The following is a 19435-nucleotide window of genomic DNA, read 5'->3' on the forward strand; positions in this document are numbered from 1 at the left end:
CGTACTGCGGGAGATTGTTGGTAGAGGGGACGTCCTGATTCAGAAGGTAGCGTCAGCGGAAAATGTAGCAGACCCATTGACAAAGCCACTATCATAGAAAGTGTTTGAGAAACACGTGGAAAGCATGGGACTCCGGCTAGTACCTGATTGGACCTAAGTGCAAGTGGGAGCTGTTAGACAGTTTTGTATGCCCTTAGCTTCAATCAGAATGATGTACTTTATGAGTTTATTGTAAATGAATAAAGATACATATTTGATTCATGTTCCCTTGGTATGTTTCTGTGTAATACCCTTAAACTGGACACTTAATGAGACTCGTGTTAGTTTAGAATGTTCACAGCCAGTGGGTCGGTCTGGGGAGACCTATCCTGACAAGGCTGACACTGTGGTGCCACCAAGTCGGTTGGGGTGGCCTGTCTCAGCTGCCAGGGTGAGACCCTAGGCACATACAGTGTAGGATTAATTGAATCTTTGAACTGGACCAGATTTCCAGTATTGCCCTGGACCTTGGAGATTGATGGGCAAAACTGGAAAGTTACACCCGACCCCTAGACTCGATTATGATACTACACTAGGTGTCGGATTGGGCTGTCTTTGATGTACCAATCAGTGAGATCCTTAGCGGGGGTCAAAACCTGGGTATGTTGGGACAGTCCGAGAATTCATCTGAGTGGGTGATCATAGTGACAGGATCAGCCCCCTTTGTCGGACAAAGGTAATGATCGGGGATGCACTCTCACTGATGGAAACCAAGACTGCCGGCAGCCGATTTCAACCGTTGAGATTTGTTTTGCAAAATATATTTTATATAAGATATAAAAGTATATATGTATGGTTTCTAAATTGTTTGCAAGAAGGTTTTAATTCCCGGGATCCATATAAGTGGAGAGTGCAACACTGTTCCTTGCAGCCGAGGGAGAGGTCTTTTCTTGTCGGGCAGTGTATGATCATTATGGGCTGAGAGGTTAAGTGTAAGACCATTGAGGATAACACCTGATGGGCTAATCTTGCATCTGCCCACAGTCCCTGGGTGTTACAAGGTGGCTTGGCCCAGGGACCACTTAGTGTAAGTGTTGGGCCCATAGAGCCCATTTGATGGGTTTCAGGGGGTACACTGTCTTCAGCAGTGCATTCGGCCAGGCCTTATAACAAAGGCTGGGCTGAACCCATGTGGCTGATGTGTAGATCAATGCTTGGGTCCCACGCCATACAAGGAAGCCCAACTGGGCAGCAATTTGGAAGGTTTTTGAGTACATAGCCTTAATGGGCCTTAAGCCCATTTCGAACTGGGCTGATTTGATCAGTCATTTAAAGGGGGCGAATTCTGAAGTGGGTCAGCTAAAAGGATTGGGCTTAGACCCTATCCACTCAGAGAGTCCAAGATCTAAATAAGATTTAGATCTGGAAACCTCCTAATTAGATTAGGAGACAGCTGATCTGATTTGCAGATAAGATAAGGATTATCCCTTATCACTAAGGGACTTCTAACCCAAATATGATTTGGATTAGCAACTCCTAATCTGATTAGGAGCTGATCCCTTTGAGATTATAAAAGGGGAAGGGGGCGGTAGTTTTTTACATCATCAACAGCATTCTTCTCTTAAAGAAAGAGAGATTGAGAGATTTCCTGCATACTGTGAATTCTCTCCTGCCGCCACCTTCCTGCCATTGCCATTCCTTCAGTTCGATCTCCAGTTCTTGGGAGCAATCAAGATTTGATCTTGATCTCAATCTTTTGGGAAAAGATTGGTTGGAGCTGTACTCTCAAGCCGTCTAGTTGATTCTTGCGAAGGGTCAAGTTCTTTTGAAGAACATTGCTGATTCTGCTCCATCCTTCACTGTGCCAAATTTGTGAATCTGGAGTTGCTATTTATCTAAAAGTTTTGAACATTTAATATTTTTATTTTTGATCCGAATTATTCTTTATATTTTTAATGGTGTTCATGCATTTCCTTAGGTTTCTTATTTGGAACTCAGTTCAAAGCTCTATTTATTTCATTATCTTTTACTATCTCTTTCCTTTGTTTTAATCTTAGCTTCTTATATGAGGCCATTTGTTTATTTTTATTGATTATTCATTACAATATTTTATGAGACTGGTGTTATCTGTTGCAAGTTGAAGGATCTAGAAGTGCTAGGACAGGCCAAAAAGGACATGGATTGATGCAGTGAAAAATGATTTGAGGGCCCATGATTTAACAATGGATATTGTACTGAACAGAGTGGAATGGTGGAACAGGATTCTGCAGCCAACCTCATATAGTTGGGACAAGGCTTAGTCGAGTCGAGTTGAATATATTTATCAAACTGGAATTCTCAGGGAGTGCAGTTTCAGAGTCTCTTTTGGGTCAAAGATGGGAAAAAAAATCCAATCTTCTGATATTACTAGTGTTTATACTTACATTAGAGTGCACGGTCTTAAGGATAACATCATCAGTTGGTTGGATCTTAATGGAATTGATGAAGAATTTCTTGTATTAAGAGGATGAGGAAAGGGGGTTTCAGGGGTTTTAGTTATTGTTTTTGTTTTCTCTTTTGAGTTCTCTTCATAACAGGAACTTGATTTTGTTAATTGGCTGGTTTTGAATCCTTTAGCCTGGTTTCTATTGTTGCTATCCCAATATTGAAAGCAACTGGTTATGCATTACTTGCCTGTTGAAGTCCAAGTTTGATGAATGCTTGATGGTCAACTCATTTGGGGCAAACTGGAGGCATTCATGGAAGTGATAAAGTTGTTATCATTAAACTGATGTCCAAATTTATTAGGGTCAGACTCAAACAAGGTTGGAAGAAGGGCTATTATTTTAGAGGAAAGTTTTCTTTGCAATCCTTTTCTAGTTAGAGGATGCTCCATTGTTGTGACTAGGTGGGCCTTAAAGGCATTATCCAGATGGAGTAGCAAAATATAGAGCATGTTGGAGAATGGGGTAGTGTCATCCTGTCAACATTAGCATAATGTATTGCAATAAATTTCATGGTTCTTCCTAGGCAAACATGCAGATTGTAGGATTTTATGGTTTTTGCTTCATGAAGTGTTTCTTGCTTAATTAAATTTTTTTTGAAAGGATTTGATAGATTGGATCATTACTACCATCTTTTTTGGCATTGTGTTGGCAACCCTGGGTCATCCAGTGTACACTGAAAGCATGCTTTGGTCCTATCTTGGCTCTGAGTTGCAAATTTTGCTAAAGAAAAAGTTCTTGATCTTCGTACTGGTGCTTGGATTGCTAGGAGGTCTTGTCTCGTTTTTTTTGGCCACCAAAGGTGACTTAGTTAATGTTATTAGATGAAGTGATGGATATGTCTGAGGGCCATGGAGCTTGGGGACTTTCTACTACCTCAATGAGATAAGAGGAGTTCTGTCATCCCTGTTGGTCTAAATAGGATGGTTCCCTACAGAAATAGATTTGACCAGTAATGACTTGGCAAGATAGGGTGTTGAAAGATTTTCTTTGCTTATTTTTTTTGCTTTTTTCCTTTTTTTGGCATGGTGATACCAATATGCCTAAGTTTTATTCGAAGAGGTTGAGGCTGCACTCACATATACTTTCATTGTTATGTGTATCTTCGTATATGGACCCCTTTTACCGTATGCATCTTATTGTTGCATCCATATCCCCTGTTGGATTCTGATTGTTGGCTGAATTTTGCTACAGGTTGTTGCAGTTTGGGATAACTGAAATGGACCCAAAAATAGATGTTAGGACTGAAAGCTCCTCCATGCCCTCCTCCATCAGGACTAAAGAAGGGGACCAGTGGAACAGTAAACCAGTAAGCTGCTAATCTGAGGACTGTTTAAAGTGTTATGTCTTGTTGTAAACTTTCAAAGAACTGAACCATTTGTCACAAAATCAAAACTCCTTAGTTCAAATGGTCACTTTTTTTATCATTAACAGTTAAGATTTTATTAATGAACAAAGGATATCATAAATAAATTCATCAAAAAAAGGATATCATAAATAATTATATACAACATTATGCGTAGCATGCTGTATGTTGGGCTATTCCAAACTAGCCACCCAATTCATTTGTTTGCATCATACTATCTTTTCCCTTGGAAATGACAATAGGCTAGTTAAATGGGTGATCCAACAGACACTTAGGGTAATCCAAGATCCAACTGACATGCTTTTACTGGAGTTAGTTTGGCATGCATTCTTTTGTGTCTTGTGTTAATTTAGTTTTTGGACCAGCTCATCTTGGGTGGGCTGGAATTAGATTTCACTTAGTCTGACTGCTTTGGTAATCAAACCTATGTTCTTCCATGGATGCTAGGACTGCAACTTGGGTCAGATTAGCCTGTATCCAGCCTTAAAAAGTCCGGTTGGGCTGGGTTGAGTTGAAGTTTGGGTTATAGGGTTAGTTGAAAAGTATGAATCTGACTTAATTTTGGGTTGGTTTAGGGTTGATGCCTTGACGAGCCTGACCCAACCCGAACCCAACTTAACTTCATATTTGCATGTATAAATATTATATAGGATACATTACAGATTACCACCCTGTACTTTGGGGGTGGTGACACTTAACTCCCTGAATCTTGTTTTGCGACAAAGACCCCCATTAACTTTTAGATTTGAACACATTGTCCCTATCAGTTAACAGAGTTAATGATGAAAATAAAGTTACAAAATACCCATTCAGGATTCCATGAGCTGAAAGCAATAATGAGAAAAACTGGTCTCTCATAGACCCTCTCAAGAGACAGCAACGCTTCTGAGATTGTTGCTTCTTCTCTCTCCTTCGTTTTTCTCTCTGAAGTCTGAACTAAAAAAGGCCACAAATTGCTATGATTCAAGGAGGTCTACTAAGCAATGTTGGCCAAGCTGGCCGTGTTCAAACTAGTGGCCATGCAGTCAATTGACGACTAGACTCGGTGCCTGGCCCTGGTAGACTGGTAGTCAAAGGTGGGCTGGTAATGAGCAATCTGAGCCCTCCTATACTTACGACTATAAACAAGTTAAAGGGTAGAAAGCAAAGGAGTGGACATGATCCATGGCTCAAATTGCCAGTGGTGGTGCCATTGATTTGGTCAACCATGCTGTAGCTATGGCGTTTGGTCAAAGACGGAGCAGGAATTATGTATACACAAAGAATGTCTAATTCTCTGCTCAAAACTATTTAAAGGGTTGTAATGAGTGCTGTGTTGGGTGTGAGTTTAACTGTTCATATACAGGTTGACAGTGGTGGGAGGGAGGGCGGTGGCTACTCTATTTTCGAGTTAATTGCAGTAGTGGAGAGGTGGGGAGGAGAGAAAGAAAGAAGAAGAGGAGAAGAAGAAACAAGAGGGGAGAGAGACTCTGGTTTTCTGTTCAGTGGAGAAGAGGATGAAGAGTATATTTTTAAGGTTAGATTTAATTTGTCATTGAGAGGAGGAAAAATAGTCCTGGAATTAAGAAAAAGGTAGATTATGATTTAGAAATGTTTAATGAGCACATGATAGTCAGGTGAGAATATTTTTGAAAGTTAATTGACAGAATGCTAATGGAGGGGACAAAGTGCTGGAATTTGTAAGTTCAGGGGGATTTTTGTTGCAAATGAAAGTTTAGTGGGGTAAGTGTCACCATCCCCAATGTTCAGGGTGGTAATAGGTACTTTATCCTATTATATAAACATGTATTCATGTATGTAAGTACTTCTGCATATATGTGTAGACACCCCATTTTAACCATCCTTGTTCATGGTGTGCACATTTTGCATAATTTTTTTGATGAATATGCACATTTTGCATAATTGGAACACAATTCACACACTTCTCACACTTGGCGCATGTTTGGCACACAATTCACATAATTGTGCAAGTGGTTGCACAATTTCGCGTACTGCACAGAATTCCTGTAGTTTGGTATCTGCATATAGTTTACATGACTCATGTATTCATGCACATTTTAGGGACCAATTTGGATTTTAAAGTGCTAAACTAATTTTTTTGGATCAATAACCAGAAATAGTTTAAAGTACTAAACTATGTTTTGACACCTTTCGGACCTGACTTGAGACCTGGACGAGGACCTCTAATTTGTAGTTGCAGTACCAAAGACTCGGGCAAAAACAGGGTTTGAGTGAGTGTTGACACTTCTATCAGCCATAACTTTTGGTCCGGTGTCCGTTCTCAAGATATAATATATCAAAATGATTGGCTTGGAGAGAACTACACACTAAACTCATGCATCAACACTTGCTAGGCTCGCTAGTCAAAGTGCCATGCGGCTGGTCTGAAGCATTGTGTGGCTGATCCAGTGTGCCACACAACTGTTCACTCCTAGATGCCCAGATTGATGTTTTTTTTTTTTTTTTTTTTGATAATTATGCCCAGATTGGTGTTTTCAACCTTTTACCGCCTCTAGGGTGTTTTTCTTACAGGAAACTTGTTTCAAGTGTTGATTTCGACCTTCAAAAATCAAAAGATGCCTCTAGAACCTTTCCAAATTGAATCAAAGTTTATTTAATTCAAATTCAAGAGGCACCTTGACATAGCCATGTCTAGGTTCAAGATTTTCCCTTTTGGAAGTTTGACCCTCCCAACTTTATAAACAAGGGTCTTAGGAGCCTTGGTGAGGAACAAACCACAATGCTCAAGAAGTGCAATTGAGTGGAAGCTCCCATTGTGGAGAGCAAGCCACTCTTAGGAGAAGAAGATTCTCCTTGTTCTAAATTTCTGAGTGTTGCTTCTTGATCTTGAGGGGCCTTCTTTAGGGCTGTTCACAGGTCGGGTTGGGTCGGTTTACTGCGGTTTTTCCAACCGACCCGATCTGGTCGGGTTACCTGACATAGAAACCGAAACCGACCCAGTGTTAAGCAAAACCGACCTGGTCGGTTTGAGTCGGGTTGGGTCGGTTTGGGTCGGTTTCGGTTCTAAGTTCATCCCTATGATAAAATCTTGCTAATTTTAAAAACAGTCATAAATTGAACATCATTTCAGCCATCTCCTATGATAAAATTTAAATGAAAAGTTAATCACAAAAGTTGTTCATTAATCACTATTCACTAATCCAAAGTTTATTGCAACCATTCAAAAACTAGGTGGCCTAATGGGCTTTGGAACTTCATGTTTGAACTAGGAACTAAGTCGGTTCAGTTCGGGTCGGTTTCGGTTTTCTTGTGTGAAAACCGAAACCGACCCGAATATCGGTTTAGGAATTTGCACAACCCGAAACTGACCCGTGCTGATGAAAACCCGGCCGACTCGGGTTGGGTCGGTCCGGGTTGGTCGGGTTGGGCCTTCTTATGAACAGCCCTAGCCTCCTTTTAAGTCTCCAGTTCACGTAGACTCTCTTGAGGTCTTTGGTTTGTGTGGGACAAGTTAAAGCTTTGGAGGTTGGGCCGAGGTGTTTGAGTCATAGTTGTGAAGACAAGCGGGTACTGTAAGAAGATTGTTTTTGGAAATATTGCATTAGAGGTTGGTCCATAGTTATTTGCATTTAGTTCTTAGCTTAGTATTATAGCATAGTTTTGGGATGTCTTTTATTGGCTCATATCTGTATGGAGTATGAACGTGATCCAATGAATAGGAAGAGCCCCTTTAGTTTTAATTCTCCTAGTTATTTGTTTAAATCCCCTTAATCATTTGCTTGCTTGGTTAGGGGTGGTCCCCATTGGTTTCTATTGTCTCCATAGTTATTTGCTTGCATTTTCTCACATGCTCATGCATCACATAGCATAATGGTGAATACTCTTATCTACTTGCTTACATCTCTTTCTTCTCTTAATAGAAGTCATATATGCTCATGCATCTTGTAGGAATTATAATAAAGTAAATGCTTTTATCTTCTTGTTTGCATCTTAACATACCATATAGCCTTGCATTTAGGCCATGTAGACTATGCTAGGAAATTGGGATTTCAAGGATGGAATTCTCTCCCTTATCTTGTCCATGGCATTCAAAGGTTGAGAGGAAATATGAGAAATCATCAAGTAATATGATTGGGCATTTCTTTTTATTTTTTTATATTTCTTTTTGGATGTAAACAAAAACCGGGAATTAGTAGAGGCCAAAATTTTGATTCCAAGAAGGTGTGGTGCCCAACCCCTTCCACAGTTGTACCCTAATACTTACCTAGATTGGTTTTGGAGCCACTTAAATGATTTTGGGACTAAAGTTTCTGGTTTTGACTAAAACTGTTTTCCAAAATCATCTCTCCCCTTTTTCCTCTCTTGTTCCTCTTTTTCCTAATTTTTGTGTAAAAATTAGGTGGTGATCCCTTTAGGTCCCCTGCTGACCCGAGCACTACAATATGTATGTATTCATGTTTGTATATGTACCTAGTCATCCATATATGCATATATCTATGTATTTATGTTTTTTTTTTCACTGCAAGTATGTATGCATCTGTCTATATGTATTTATGTCTATTGTATGCCAAAAATTTCAAGTTTAAAGGCAATTTTTTTTTTTTTTTTCTAAAACATGATGAATATGTTCTTTTACACATAATAGTGCTAAATTGATTTAACTTGAACCCTGGAGTCTAGAAAGTAAGAACACTTGGCAAAAAGGAAGTAGAGAAGTTTGGCCAACCCAGTGATTTAAAAGGCGTGCCTAGGTGCACAAGCGAGACACATTTTAGGGTAGGTGCCTCGCGCAGGTCCTAGGTGCAGCCCTTTCAAAAGGCGCATGCTTGATGCGCCTCAGGTTAGGGTCCATTATTTTTTTTTGTTAGAACTAAGAATTTAGGACCCTAACATGGACTTGTTTGGGCTTGCCTTGAGGGGCGTGGCACAAAGGTGGCTCGTAGAATCAGGAATGTAACATGTTTTACATCACATTAGCTACTTTAAGTAATGCAATTGAGGAAAAAAAGAGATTGTGGGTTTTACATGCTTGAAAATGTTTTATATGTTTGATTTTATTTTTAAATTCACATTTGAATATGCTTTACATGTTATGTTTATGTATTTTAATTTTAGATAATAGTTTTTTTAAAACATTTATTTTAAAATTTAAAGTTTATATTTTTTATTAATATTATGTTCAATATTTTTTGAATTTTTTTGGCATTTTTTATTTTTCTGACTTTTTTTTTTTTAAATTTTTGTGCCTTGCTTCAAAGAGGCACACCTTGCGCTTTACGCTTCAGATGCAAATTGACCCTTGCACCTTGTGCTTTTAAAACACTGGGCCAACCTGACCCAAACCCAACCTGAAAAGCTTTGGGCCAACCTGACTTGCACCCTTAATGGATGCTAGGGGTGGCAATTGAGCAAGTTTGGGTGGGTTGGATTTGGGTTGAGTTTCAACCCATCCATCTAACCTGCCAAACTGTTATGACCCATTTAAATGAATCTTAATGGGTTAGGATCAACCCAAACCCACCTTGACCTAACCCATTAACATTCTAACAATTTTAGTTTTATAAAAAGATGGCTTAAAAGTTAAACAACCTATTTTTAATACCTTTTCAAGACATGGCCTAACACTACACATGATTGTTCTTCATTTGGGTGTTTTGGGTTTGTCAAGTTATGTACATGGGAAACTTAAATGGAGTTTAGCATTTGGATTAGCAATTAAATGGAGTTAAATAGTTAATGGTTGTAGTTATTGCATTATTTTAATTTAAAGGGCAAATGGGAATCAATGAGATGATGAATAAAGAATTAGGGCCTGTTCGTTTGCTCTGAAATCTGACATCTGAAAGTGCAATAATTACATTAAGGGGTATATTGGTATTGGTGAACTTTTCTTTCCTCTGAACTCTGAATGTAGAGAATGTTGTTCTGAATTCTGAAAATGATCAAAATATCCATTTTGACCCCATGTATGAGAGTTTTTGTTTGTCTTTTTTGGGGTATCATTGGAAAACAAAAAGTTGTGTGATTGCACTTTAAGAGATAAGAGATAAGATGAAATGAACAAGCATTTTTCTCTTAAAGTTAAAAGATTCCTATTATGAGATAAGAGTTAAGAGGAAACGAACATGCCCTAAGAGGAGAGAGAGTAGAGGTGTGTTTTCAACCTGTGGCTGAATCAGCTGACTGGACCAGCAACCTTGCAACAACCTAGCGGACTGGCCGGTAAAGACTGGTAAGCTGTCACCATCTTAGTGACCTGTTTGGTTGGGCTGATGCAATGTCAATTACATGTTGAACTAGCTGACTGGACTGGCCAACCCTGTCAATTGATTGCCCTATTAACCAATCAGTTGAACTACCGTTTGACTCAGTTTGTGGGTAACAGGTTAGATAGTTTATCTTTTTTATTGTTTTATTATTTTTTGTATTTTTTTTTCATTTCCATTATTAAAAAAAATAATTCTTTTTATCACACTTAATTTTGTTTAGTATGATGAATATATAATATTAGAAAGAGATCCATTTTTTATAAACTTCTTATCTTTTTGGTAATTTTTGCATTGTATCCATTTTCCATTTTTATTATTTAATTATGACCTCACAGGTTGACTTGTTTGACTTGAACAATTGAATTATTGACCCACCACCTGAATAGGAAAGTGGCTTTATTTTTTGGGTTTAATGGGTACCACCAATCCAATCCAACCCATTTAAGCCTTCCAATAGGTCATTCAACCCATCAGCATCCTGCCAAGTAAATGGGTGGGTTGGTGGGTTCAGCAGGTTGGGTTGAAAATTGCCACCCCTAATGGACACTTTCATTCTAAATTGTGATTCAAATGTTGAAGGGTGGCAATGCCATCTAAACACAATTTGGAAATTTTGAAAAACTGTGGTTCATAACATAAGGACCAAGATTTGGAGATGGACTAAGGATGGGTGTGTCTCTGTCAAGTCATTTGTTAATCATCTATCAACACAAGATCTAGCCCTTTTCCTTACAAAGCAATCCGGGAGTCCTCGGCCCTTTCAAAGGTTGCATTTTTGGGTTGGACAGCAGCATTGGAAATGCTTGACCGAGGACAAATTAATCTGTAGAGGATTAGTGATTCAAGATGCATGGTGTGGCCTCTGCAATGTAGAGGAGACAACAGACCACATCTTTATCCATTTTTTTGAAGATAAGGTTGTGTTTGGTTGTGATGCAAATAAATTTGCACTAATGCAAAACTATGGCAGTACAAATGATTTGAGTGTAAATTCTCACTTATTTTTGTTTCAAAGTTTAGCTTATTTTGTTTGATTGCAGTATAAATGAAGTAAATTAACACATGAATCAAAATAAAGTAAAACCCAAAACAAAATTAAATGAGAATTTGCATTTTTATCATTTGTACTCCTATGCATTTGTACTAATGCAAATAAAATTGCACTGCAACCAAACACAACCTAAATAAAAAATAAACTTTATTAAGAAAGAGGAGAAAAGAGGAAACAACAGGGTGATAACACATCACCAAGCAAAGAACAAACCCACTCTAACATCAAACCCTTTGGACAAAAGATAAACAGCCCTACAATAAAAAAAATGACATCCTGAAAATGCCACCCCAAATACAACAGAAAATTTCACGTCAAATATGGTGAAGATCCCTTCCACAAATCACACAAAGACAAACAATAATATGCAGTTCCAACAACCCTCCCAACCCCTGCCTTTATACAATGATAAAAAAAACACCCTGAACCCAATCATCCATTTCTGATGAGAAGCGGTGCTCAAGCTTTATCCATTTCCTCAGCATGTCCATTGTCTAACACAGAGCCCTTCTTACCTGAGACGCTTTTTTTTAATCTTCTTCCCCTTCTTAGCCCCGTCCCAAATACTCCCAACTTTAGCCTGGCAAAAAGCCAAAAACTTTTGAAACTTGCATCATTTGATTAATTTTCTGTCCTTATCCATTGTACCTTCATGTATAAAGTTTGGATATATTTCTTCAAGGTCAGGAGTTTGTGTTGGGTTAAACCACATTCAATTAAAACAACTGCTCGAGCTTGGATGGTGGATGGTCTGTCAAGGAAGGAAAAGACTATGTGGGCTGCCATTATTGCAGCAGCAGTTTTGTGGTCTATCTGGATGGAGAGGCACTGTAGATTATTTGAAAGCTCTTTAGGTAGAAGATCTGGTCAGCAGGGTGGTGGTGAGAGTTGGATCCTGAGTTTCAATTTGATAAAAACTTCAAGAACTCATTTGTCAGGGCATTCTTTGAAAGCCAGAGTTTGTTTAGGTGGCGAGAGTTGTTGTTTCTGTTGTCTTCCTTGAGTCGTGTACCTGGTTGCAGCTGTCCCCTGGGTCTTCTGTTTTGCTTGTAATCCTATTGTAATTGTACCAACATTGATTTTAATAAAATTTCATCTTACTTTCTTCAAATAAATAAGGACCAAGGTTCCAGCATGCTTGGCACAATGCATGGTACAGCTTTGGTATGACGAGGGAAAAAAGGCTTGTATAGGAGACTGTAAAATGTGCTTTCCTTTTTTAGTTATGCACTAATAGGAATCTTTCTCTCTCTCTCTCTATCCACCATTCCACCCACCTCTAATTCATTCTTATTGTCCATAATTGTTTAATGAAGTAAAATTATTTTAAAATATAGCCAAATTCATATTATTTACATGTAACCCTTTTTTAAATTTATATGTATAAATATACTTTGTATATACATAAATATGTCTACAAGTATGCATACAACAAACTCAATTAATGCTTCAAGGCTTTGGAACTTTTCAAATTTGGTACTCCATTGGTTTTTGTTTCCACTCCATGGTCCCACTCTAGTGACTTGGGTGTGTGTGATCAGATCATTTTTTACTGTGTATGAGGGCACTAAAAATAAAAAAAAAATGTAAAGCTACCTGGGGTTTGAAGAAGAGAAATCAATCTCTTTTGCTAACGTCTCACCTAGCTTGCCTCCTCTCAAACTTTCTATACCAGTACATGTGATTTTTTGCCACCTCTCTCTCATGTGCTCAACTCATGCTCGTGCATACATTTCTATATAAATACTTGCAAAAAGAGTCCTTTACCTATTCTTTTTTTTTATCAATAACACTTTCATTAATTCATCAGTATAAAATTTACAAGTGGAAGACAAACACACTTATCTTCCAAGAGTCACAAAGAGCTTCAAGAAAGGAAAAAAGAAAAAGACAAAGACACTAACGTTACAGCTTAGCCCAAAACAATGAATCCCTTTCTGCCCCTTGTTTAGCTAAACCATCAGATAGGGAATTTGCTGATATTTTAATCCAACATGTCTTAACTTCCATCTCCCGCACCAGCCACTTGAATTTCCTCTTCTCATTATTATACTTCCATAAATCATTTTGATCTTTAGTCAGCCACCCTATCACCACCTCTGAATCCCCTTCAATTATGAGTTTCTTGATGTTCAATTCCTTAGCTTTCCGGACTCCTTCCATAACTGCACAGATCTCAGCTCTAAGAGAGTCACCCACTCCAATTGGGCCTGAGAACATAGCAGAGATAACCCCATTTTCATCCCTAAAAACACCCCCGATCCCCGATTGTCCCAGGTTTCCCCTACTACATCCATCAAAGTTTAATTTCAAGAATCCACTAGGTGGGGAGTCCTTTACCTATTCTCCTCTTCATCCATTTTCTTTGCAAACATGACAGCTTCACTTATTGGCTCCATCCTGTTCCCTTCAATTGCAAACAACCTTCCAAATTCTTCCTTTATTCTGAGTTGGCAAGTCATTGAGATCTTGCACACTCTTTTCTTTCTTTCTTTCTTTCTTTGTCTCACATGGTCTCTGCAAGATAAACTTCTGCGGTGAAAAGTTAAGATCACTGGTCATCTATCTGTTGAGAGTTGAATCCAGAATTTTGGTTCTTGTCATCAAAGAGGAATATGCCTTTTTCACTCAGTTTATACAGTCAGCCTTTGTCCCCCCCCGCTTGGTTGGGGTCTCCATCATACAGAACCCATTTAGTTTGAGAAGTCCTCTTATTTGTATTTGTTGTCTCTGGTCATATGCATGTTTCGTCAAAGAGAAACTAAAATTTGTTGCCTCCACAGGTCTCATACAAGATGTATTCCAAAAGTGCTCAGATCCGCCTTGTGAGCAGCCATCCTGAAGTTTATGAGCCCTGTGATGATTCTTTTGCACTGGTTGATGCACTACTAGCTGATCGAACTAACCTGTTAGAGCATCATCCATCATTATGCATGGAAGTGGGTTGTGGCAGTGGGTATGTTATCACATCTCTGGCTATCATGCTTGGGCAAGAAGTTGCCGGTGTCCACTATATTGCTACTGATATCAACCCACATGCTGTGCAAGTGACTAGTGAGACACTGAAGGCACATGGAGTGCATGCAGAGGTGATATCTACTGATATTGCATCTGGTTTAGAAAGGCGACTGTCAGGGATTGTGGATGTAATGGTTGTGAACCCACCTTATGTACCGACACCTGAGGATGAGGTTGGTCGAGATGGAATTACTTCTGCTTGGGCAGGAGGAGAGAATGGGCGGAGGGTTATTGATAGGATCCTACCCATTGCAGACAAGCTTTTATCAGATAGGGGCTGGTTGTACATGGTAATGCTAGCAGCAAATAACCCCTCACAGATATGCCTTGCTATGAGGGAGAAAGGCTATGCTTCTCGGATAATTGTACAGAGGTCAACAGAAGAAGAGAGCCTCCATGTTGTGAAGTTCTGGCGGGATTCTGATATTCAAGTGGGAGCAAGGGAGCCAACAACAACAAGCAGAACAACTTCCACAACAGTAATGGAATCTCTATTTTCGCAATTTCCTCGCTTGGCTTTCTGGAGGAATGACAACAACAGCTACTAAATGTGGAGGAAGGAGTCATTCTTCATTCCTCGTATTATTGGATGCACGAGTAAATTTCAATCTGTTATGTTTGGTGGGAAGAATGATATTGACAAATATTACCTCAGAGCACTACTGAAGACCAGCATTCTTTCAAAATTCTCTTGCTAAAGGTGAAGAATGCATCTCTGTAATTGGTACTATGTGCTCTATTGTGTTCATACCTGAATTGTTCATGTTACATCATTAGTGAACCATAGCCCAAAAATCTTACTAATTCTCTCAGCTTGATCAAGGGCCACAGGAGACCTTTGGATAAGAACTTTGCCTGATAAGGTTATCTTAACCATTTGATATATTGACGTTTTAAGCCTTTCTACACTGCCACTACTATCTTCCTTTGGCTGCCAATTGATCCCTACTGTTTAGTTTATTGACATCATTATGTTTCTCGTTGTCTTGCCTATCTAGAAATTTAAATAGTTAATTTCAGAAACTAGCAGTTGTACTGGAAAATTGATATTAGGAACTGTTACTTATTACCAGCAACGTAGCAAGTAATGCCCACTGTTTCTTGGTCTTTCATGCTTGAGGTAGCGGACCAAACGCTTATGACTTTTTTTTTTCTATTTAATTTAAAAGTTCCACAAGTCTATATTTGGTTTGATAGGAAATATAGAGAAACACAGTTGAGGGAAGTACTTAATAAATTTTGTTTGACTTTCTATTTTTCTCTTATTCTGTCGAAGAATTCACACCCTAAAATGTCACTTGCAACTAATAAGTTTCACCCTACAAATTTCTCAATTGTGTTAGAAGTTTGAACTAGAGAATAGGAAAGACATGTACCGGAAAATTTATAACTAATCAACTAATAAGTTTCACCCTTCCGGTATCGTACCTTCGGCATCATAAATTTTCCGTATGAAATAATGGGTCAGAAGACTCAACTCAGAAATCAGAAACTCGCATAATCACCTTTCCGGTATCGTAGACAGGTAAGCCAATGTGTTGTCCACAGGATGGGGAAAATCTTAGCCATCCATGTTTCATAGTCTGTCAACAGGGTTCTCCCTGCGTGACATGGTTCACCAAACAATTGGGCGTGGTGTTGTCCATAGGGTGGGGAATGCCACCTCAATATCTCGTGGTCTCGAGCACACCACGCCCAATTTCTTGATCACAAGTATATCTCGTGGTGTCAACACGCTACAGGGATTATACTCCCATAATCCATCTCAATGATGACATCACCATTTTTGGTATTATTATCAGGAGATGTTCTCAATACATGGCGAGAATGTACCGTGAGACATTGTGGGGGGGTTGATTTGATCTCTCCATTGCTGTTGTTCTTTTTCTCCCCACTGCTCTTAGTCAGATGAGGGCCTTCTGTTACCATTCTCTGTTTCTCTTTCTGGCCTCCATAGTTATTTTCTTGGGTAAATTACACAGATCCCCTTGTACTATGGGGTCTGTGACAAAGACCCCTTGCACTTTTTTTTTGCAACAAAAACCCCTGAACTTTGGCTGTTAGACAAAGACCCCGTCCAAACTTTGAAAAAATATTATCATATGACTATTTAAAATTTTCTAATTATCCAAACTACCCTTCTCTCACTCTTAAAATACCACACATGACAACTCCAATATCACACATGACAACTCCAATCCCTACAGCAGGGACGGAAACTCCAGACGCCCAACTTCTTAAACATACAAATCCTGATTGAGAGAAAATCATAATATCTTCTCTGTCACCATCTGTATCACTAATTGAGACATAGACTGATATCAGAAATTGGGTCCCGTTCTTGTTATTATTTGTTTGTTATAACATCAGGCAATTCAGTTTTGACACCAGCACTCCCTTCTCCCTCTCCTCTCAGAATGAATACCACTTCTTCAATTTTAGTGAGGATATGTGCTCATTGACCCAAGCCCAGCTTCTGCGAATGGTTCCTGAGCATTGTGACTCATCCTGTGGTAGTGCTAGTTATATCTGCCGTCACTTACCTGACTGCCCAGCTGCTTATTGGCAGGTGGCAGCCATGGTCCCCATAAATTAAATACTGTGAGAAAAAAAAAGAAGGATTCGATGATAGGTGAGAGAACAGTCAACTGGGGGATGTTTGGAACTGTGGCCGTTTTTCAAAAAAATGGTGTCACGTTGGATCTATATAGGCATTTCAATAAATGCCCATGTATCTTATTGTTTGGTTCAGCTGATTATTAAAAAATCGGACATACTTCGAAAATCGGGACCCCAATTCATGCATCAGTGAACCATTTCCCCCAACGGTTGACTGATGTGTATCCTATGTGGTGCTTACCTGTCAGCACATACATGAAAAAGGGTGATAAAAATCACCTTACCAAACAGCATAGTATTGCTCACGGGCGGAAGCATTTTTTTTGGTGAAAAACGGGTCATGAAAGTATGAATGTTTTTTCTTAAAAATCGGTCCCACAAAACGCCCACACTTCCAAACACGATGCAAGTAAGCAACAATCAAAGTCGTAATTAAAATTCTGCTCCTCTGCAAACTAGACAAGATTTTCATCTAGAATCAAACCTAACAGCTCATTCCAGCAACCCTCAAGCACCACCCACCCTAATACAATTTGGAATTTGGAAGACAATCAAGAGATGAATAGATTAGATAGAATGAGTGGGCAGAAATGTAAACTTGAATTGCTTGATTTCCCAATGCATCTCTCTGTCACAGGTTTATACTATCCCAATGCCGTCACTTACCAATTCCGGTGACCACCCGTTGCCTTCGGTAGTACCATGATAATTGATAAATGCAAGGGAGGAAGGACATGCGGATTTGATACTGGGAAACATAGTTTCTTGTGCCTATGTGAGTAAGGAAATGTAACCACTTTCTGTTCAGGTATGCTAATATGACTATTGATTTAATGCTGAACCTCTGTAACAAGCCCCCAACCAAACGATCTGACCATCAAAATTGTTGTTTTCTTCAGTCAGATGAGATTTTTTTTTTTTTTTTTCAAACTGACAGAACCTTTGATCTAAGCACCAATGAAGGCAGTTTTAGGGTCGCTAGTCTTACAAGCTGATCTCCCCCTTGAAAGCAGCTTAGGTTCTATCCAGTTTTGCGTCAGCTAATACTGGAGCTTCACAAGTCGTTTCTGCCTGCCTGAGACGTGCTTCCGCTTCAACGAGCCTTCTGGTTCCACAGGGAACTGAAAACTGGATGATCCGAGCCCAAACGCTGGAAAAGATGCTTGGAAACAATAGAGAAGGAAGATGGAGAAAGAAACAGTCGCTTGAAAGTACAAATGAAGCCTTGGGTCGAATTGTGTTTTGTTTGATTGTGTTTCATCCCTGAACAAATCTCCAAGTCTGTTGGATAACGTCTAACAAGCATCAAAGCTCTGTGTTTAATCCCTGAACAAAGCTCCAACGGACAGGATTTTGTTTGCTTTAACCATTCCAACAGACGTTATATGTTCTCATGGGTCAAACTTTCAAGAAACCTCTAGTCTGCATCATCAAAGAGCTTGGAAAGCCAAATTTTGAGGACAATACTTTTGTTTTATTTTTCTATAATGCAGTTATAGTTAAATATTGCATAAACTAGAAATAGTGAAGAAAATCAGATTTCTAATTGCTTACTAACAAGGAAAAATTAATCTTATTTACTTTTATTTACTTCTGTGCACATCAAGACTGATACACCTTAACAATGAGTATTGCTGGTAAACTAAACTGAATTTGTGAACCACAAATTAAAACCCAACCTTCCAAAGAAAACAAAGTAAACTGAGAAATATCTAATTAACTAATAAAAGACAGGAAGGAGAACAATTTCCATTAGTTATACTATAATGGAGACCAGTATTACTTTGGTTCATTGGCAGTGCAAGAACTTTGTGAAGGAGATAAAAGAGCTAAAAAACAGGATGGATTTGTAGGGGGTGGGGGGAATTGGGATCTCCTCCTCACACAGGGTGCCTCACAGTCATAGGTACATCCCACCAATAACACTAAAATATGCAAGATGTTCCAAATGCACGGTAGAATGTACCTGTGAGTCGGTGTAAGACGCCATATGTGAGGAGCAGATCTGGTCTCTTGGGGTGGGGGTCTCTTGGGTATAGGACATCTGAACCCATTGGATGATGACAAAAGTAAGTAGCCATAATCAAACTTCCCATCAATTACTCCAACCACCCAGCAATGAGCAAGCTCTGAAAAAAGTATGAACATGGTGAGCATGTCGAGCCTGTTGCCTACACATACAACAGAAAATGCACATGCTAGAAAATAAACATAAAAGTTTGTTTCTAACATATAGCTGATAAACTTTCTAGAAGCCTTTTCAGTTTACATGCTCACCTCATATTTATATATCTACAGCTTTCCCTTTTTCAAAATCTGTTTTTGATCGGTATTTCCTCTCTCCAAATATTTTATGCCAGTGACTCTAAACTTCCTACTTTTCATATATGATACAACTACTTTAGTAGTGATGAAATTAGTCTCCAAAAACCTCAGTGTGTGCAGTTTCTGATGTATGAGTTGGTCAATTATAAGTTTTGTTCTACGAGTATCAATGAATTGTATGGATGCAATCTCTGTGGTCAATTTGAAGAGTAACACATTTAAAATAGTAAAGCAAAAACATGTAAAGGCCTTAAATTCATGCGAAGCCCAAGTTTCTAAACACTATCTATCTTTGAGGTCTTAATTGCTTTTCTGATTTGCCTAGTAAAGCAAAAACAGATGCAATGAGTTTAATTTGATTATA

The 19435-nt window shown here is 38.9% G+C and overlaps 1 protein-coding gene across 2 annotated transcripts in view; it reads left to right on the forward strand.

Moving 5' to 3' along the window:
* Positions 1-15041, forward strand: part of LOC104597243 (S-adenosyl-L-methionine-dependent methyltransferases superfamily protein) — a 26042-nt gene extending 11001 nt beyond the window's left edge. For both annotated transcript variants that reach the window (XM_010258700.3, XM_010258708.2), the window contains 2 exons: positions 3657-3771; positions 13893-15041. In XM_010258700.3, coding sequence (XP_010257002.1) covers positions 3682-3771; positions 13893-14675 — 873 coding nt within the window. In that variant the 5' untranslated portion in view covers positions 3657-3681 and the 3' untranslated portion in view covers positions 14676-15041. The remainder of the gene's footprint in view (positions 1-3656; positions 3772-13892) is intronic.
* The last annotated feature ends 4394 nt before the right edge of the window (positions 15042-19435 follow it).

This window comes from Nelumbo nucifera, chromosome 3, assembly GCF_055504915.1.
Source record: "Nelumbo nucifera cultivar China Antique chromosome 3, China Antique-T2T, whole genome shotgun sequence".
Classification (NCBI taxonomy): Eukaryota; Viridiplantae; Streptophyta; class Magnoliopsida; order Proteales; family Nelumbonaceae; genus Nelumbo; species Nelumbo nucifera.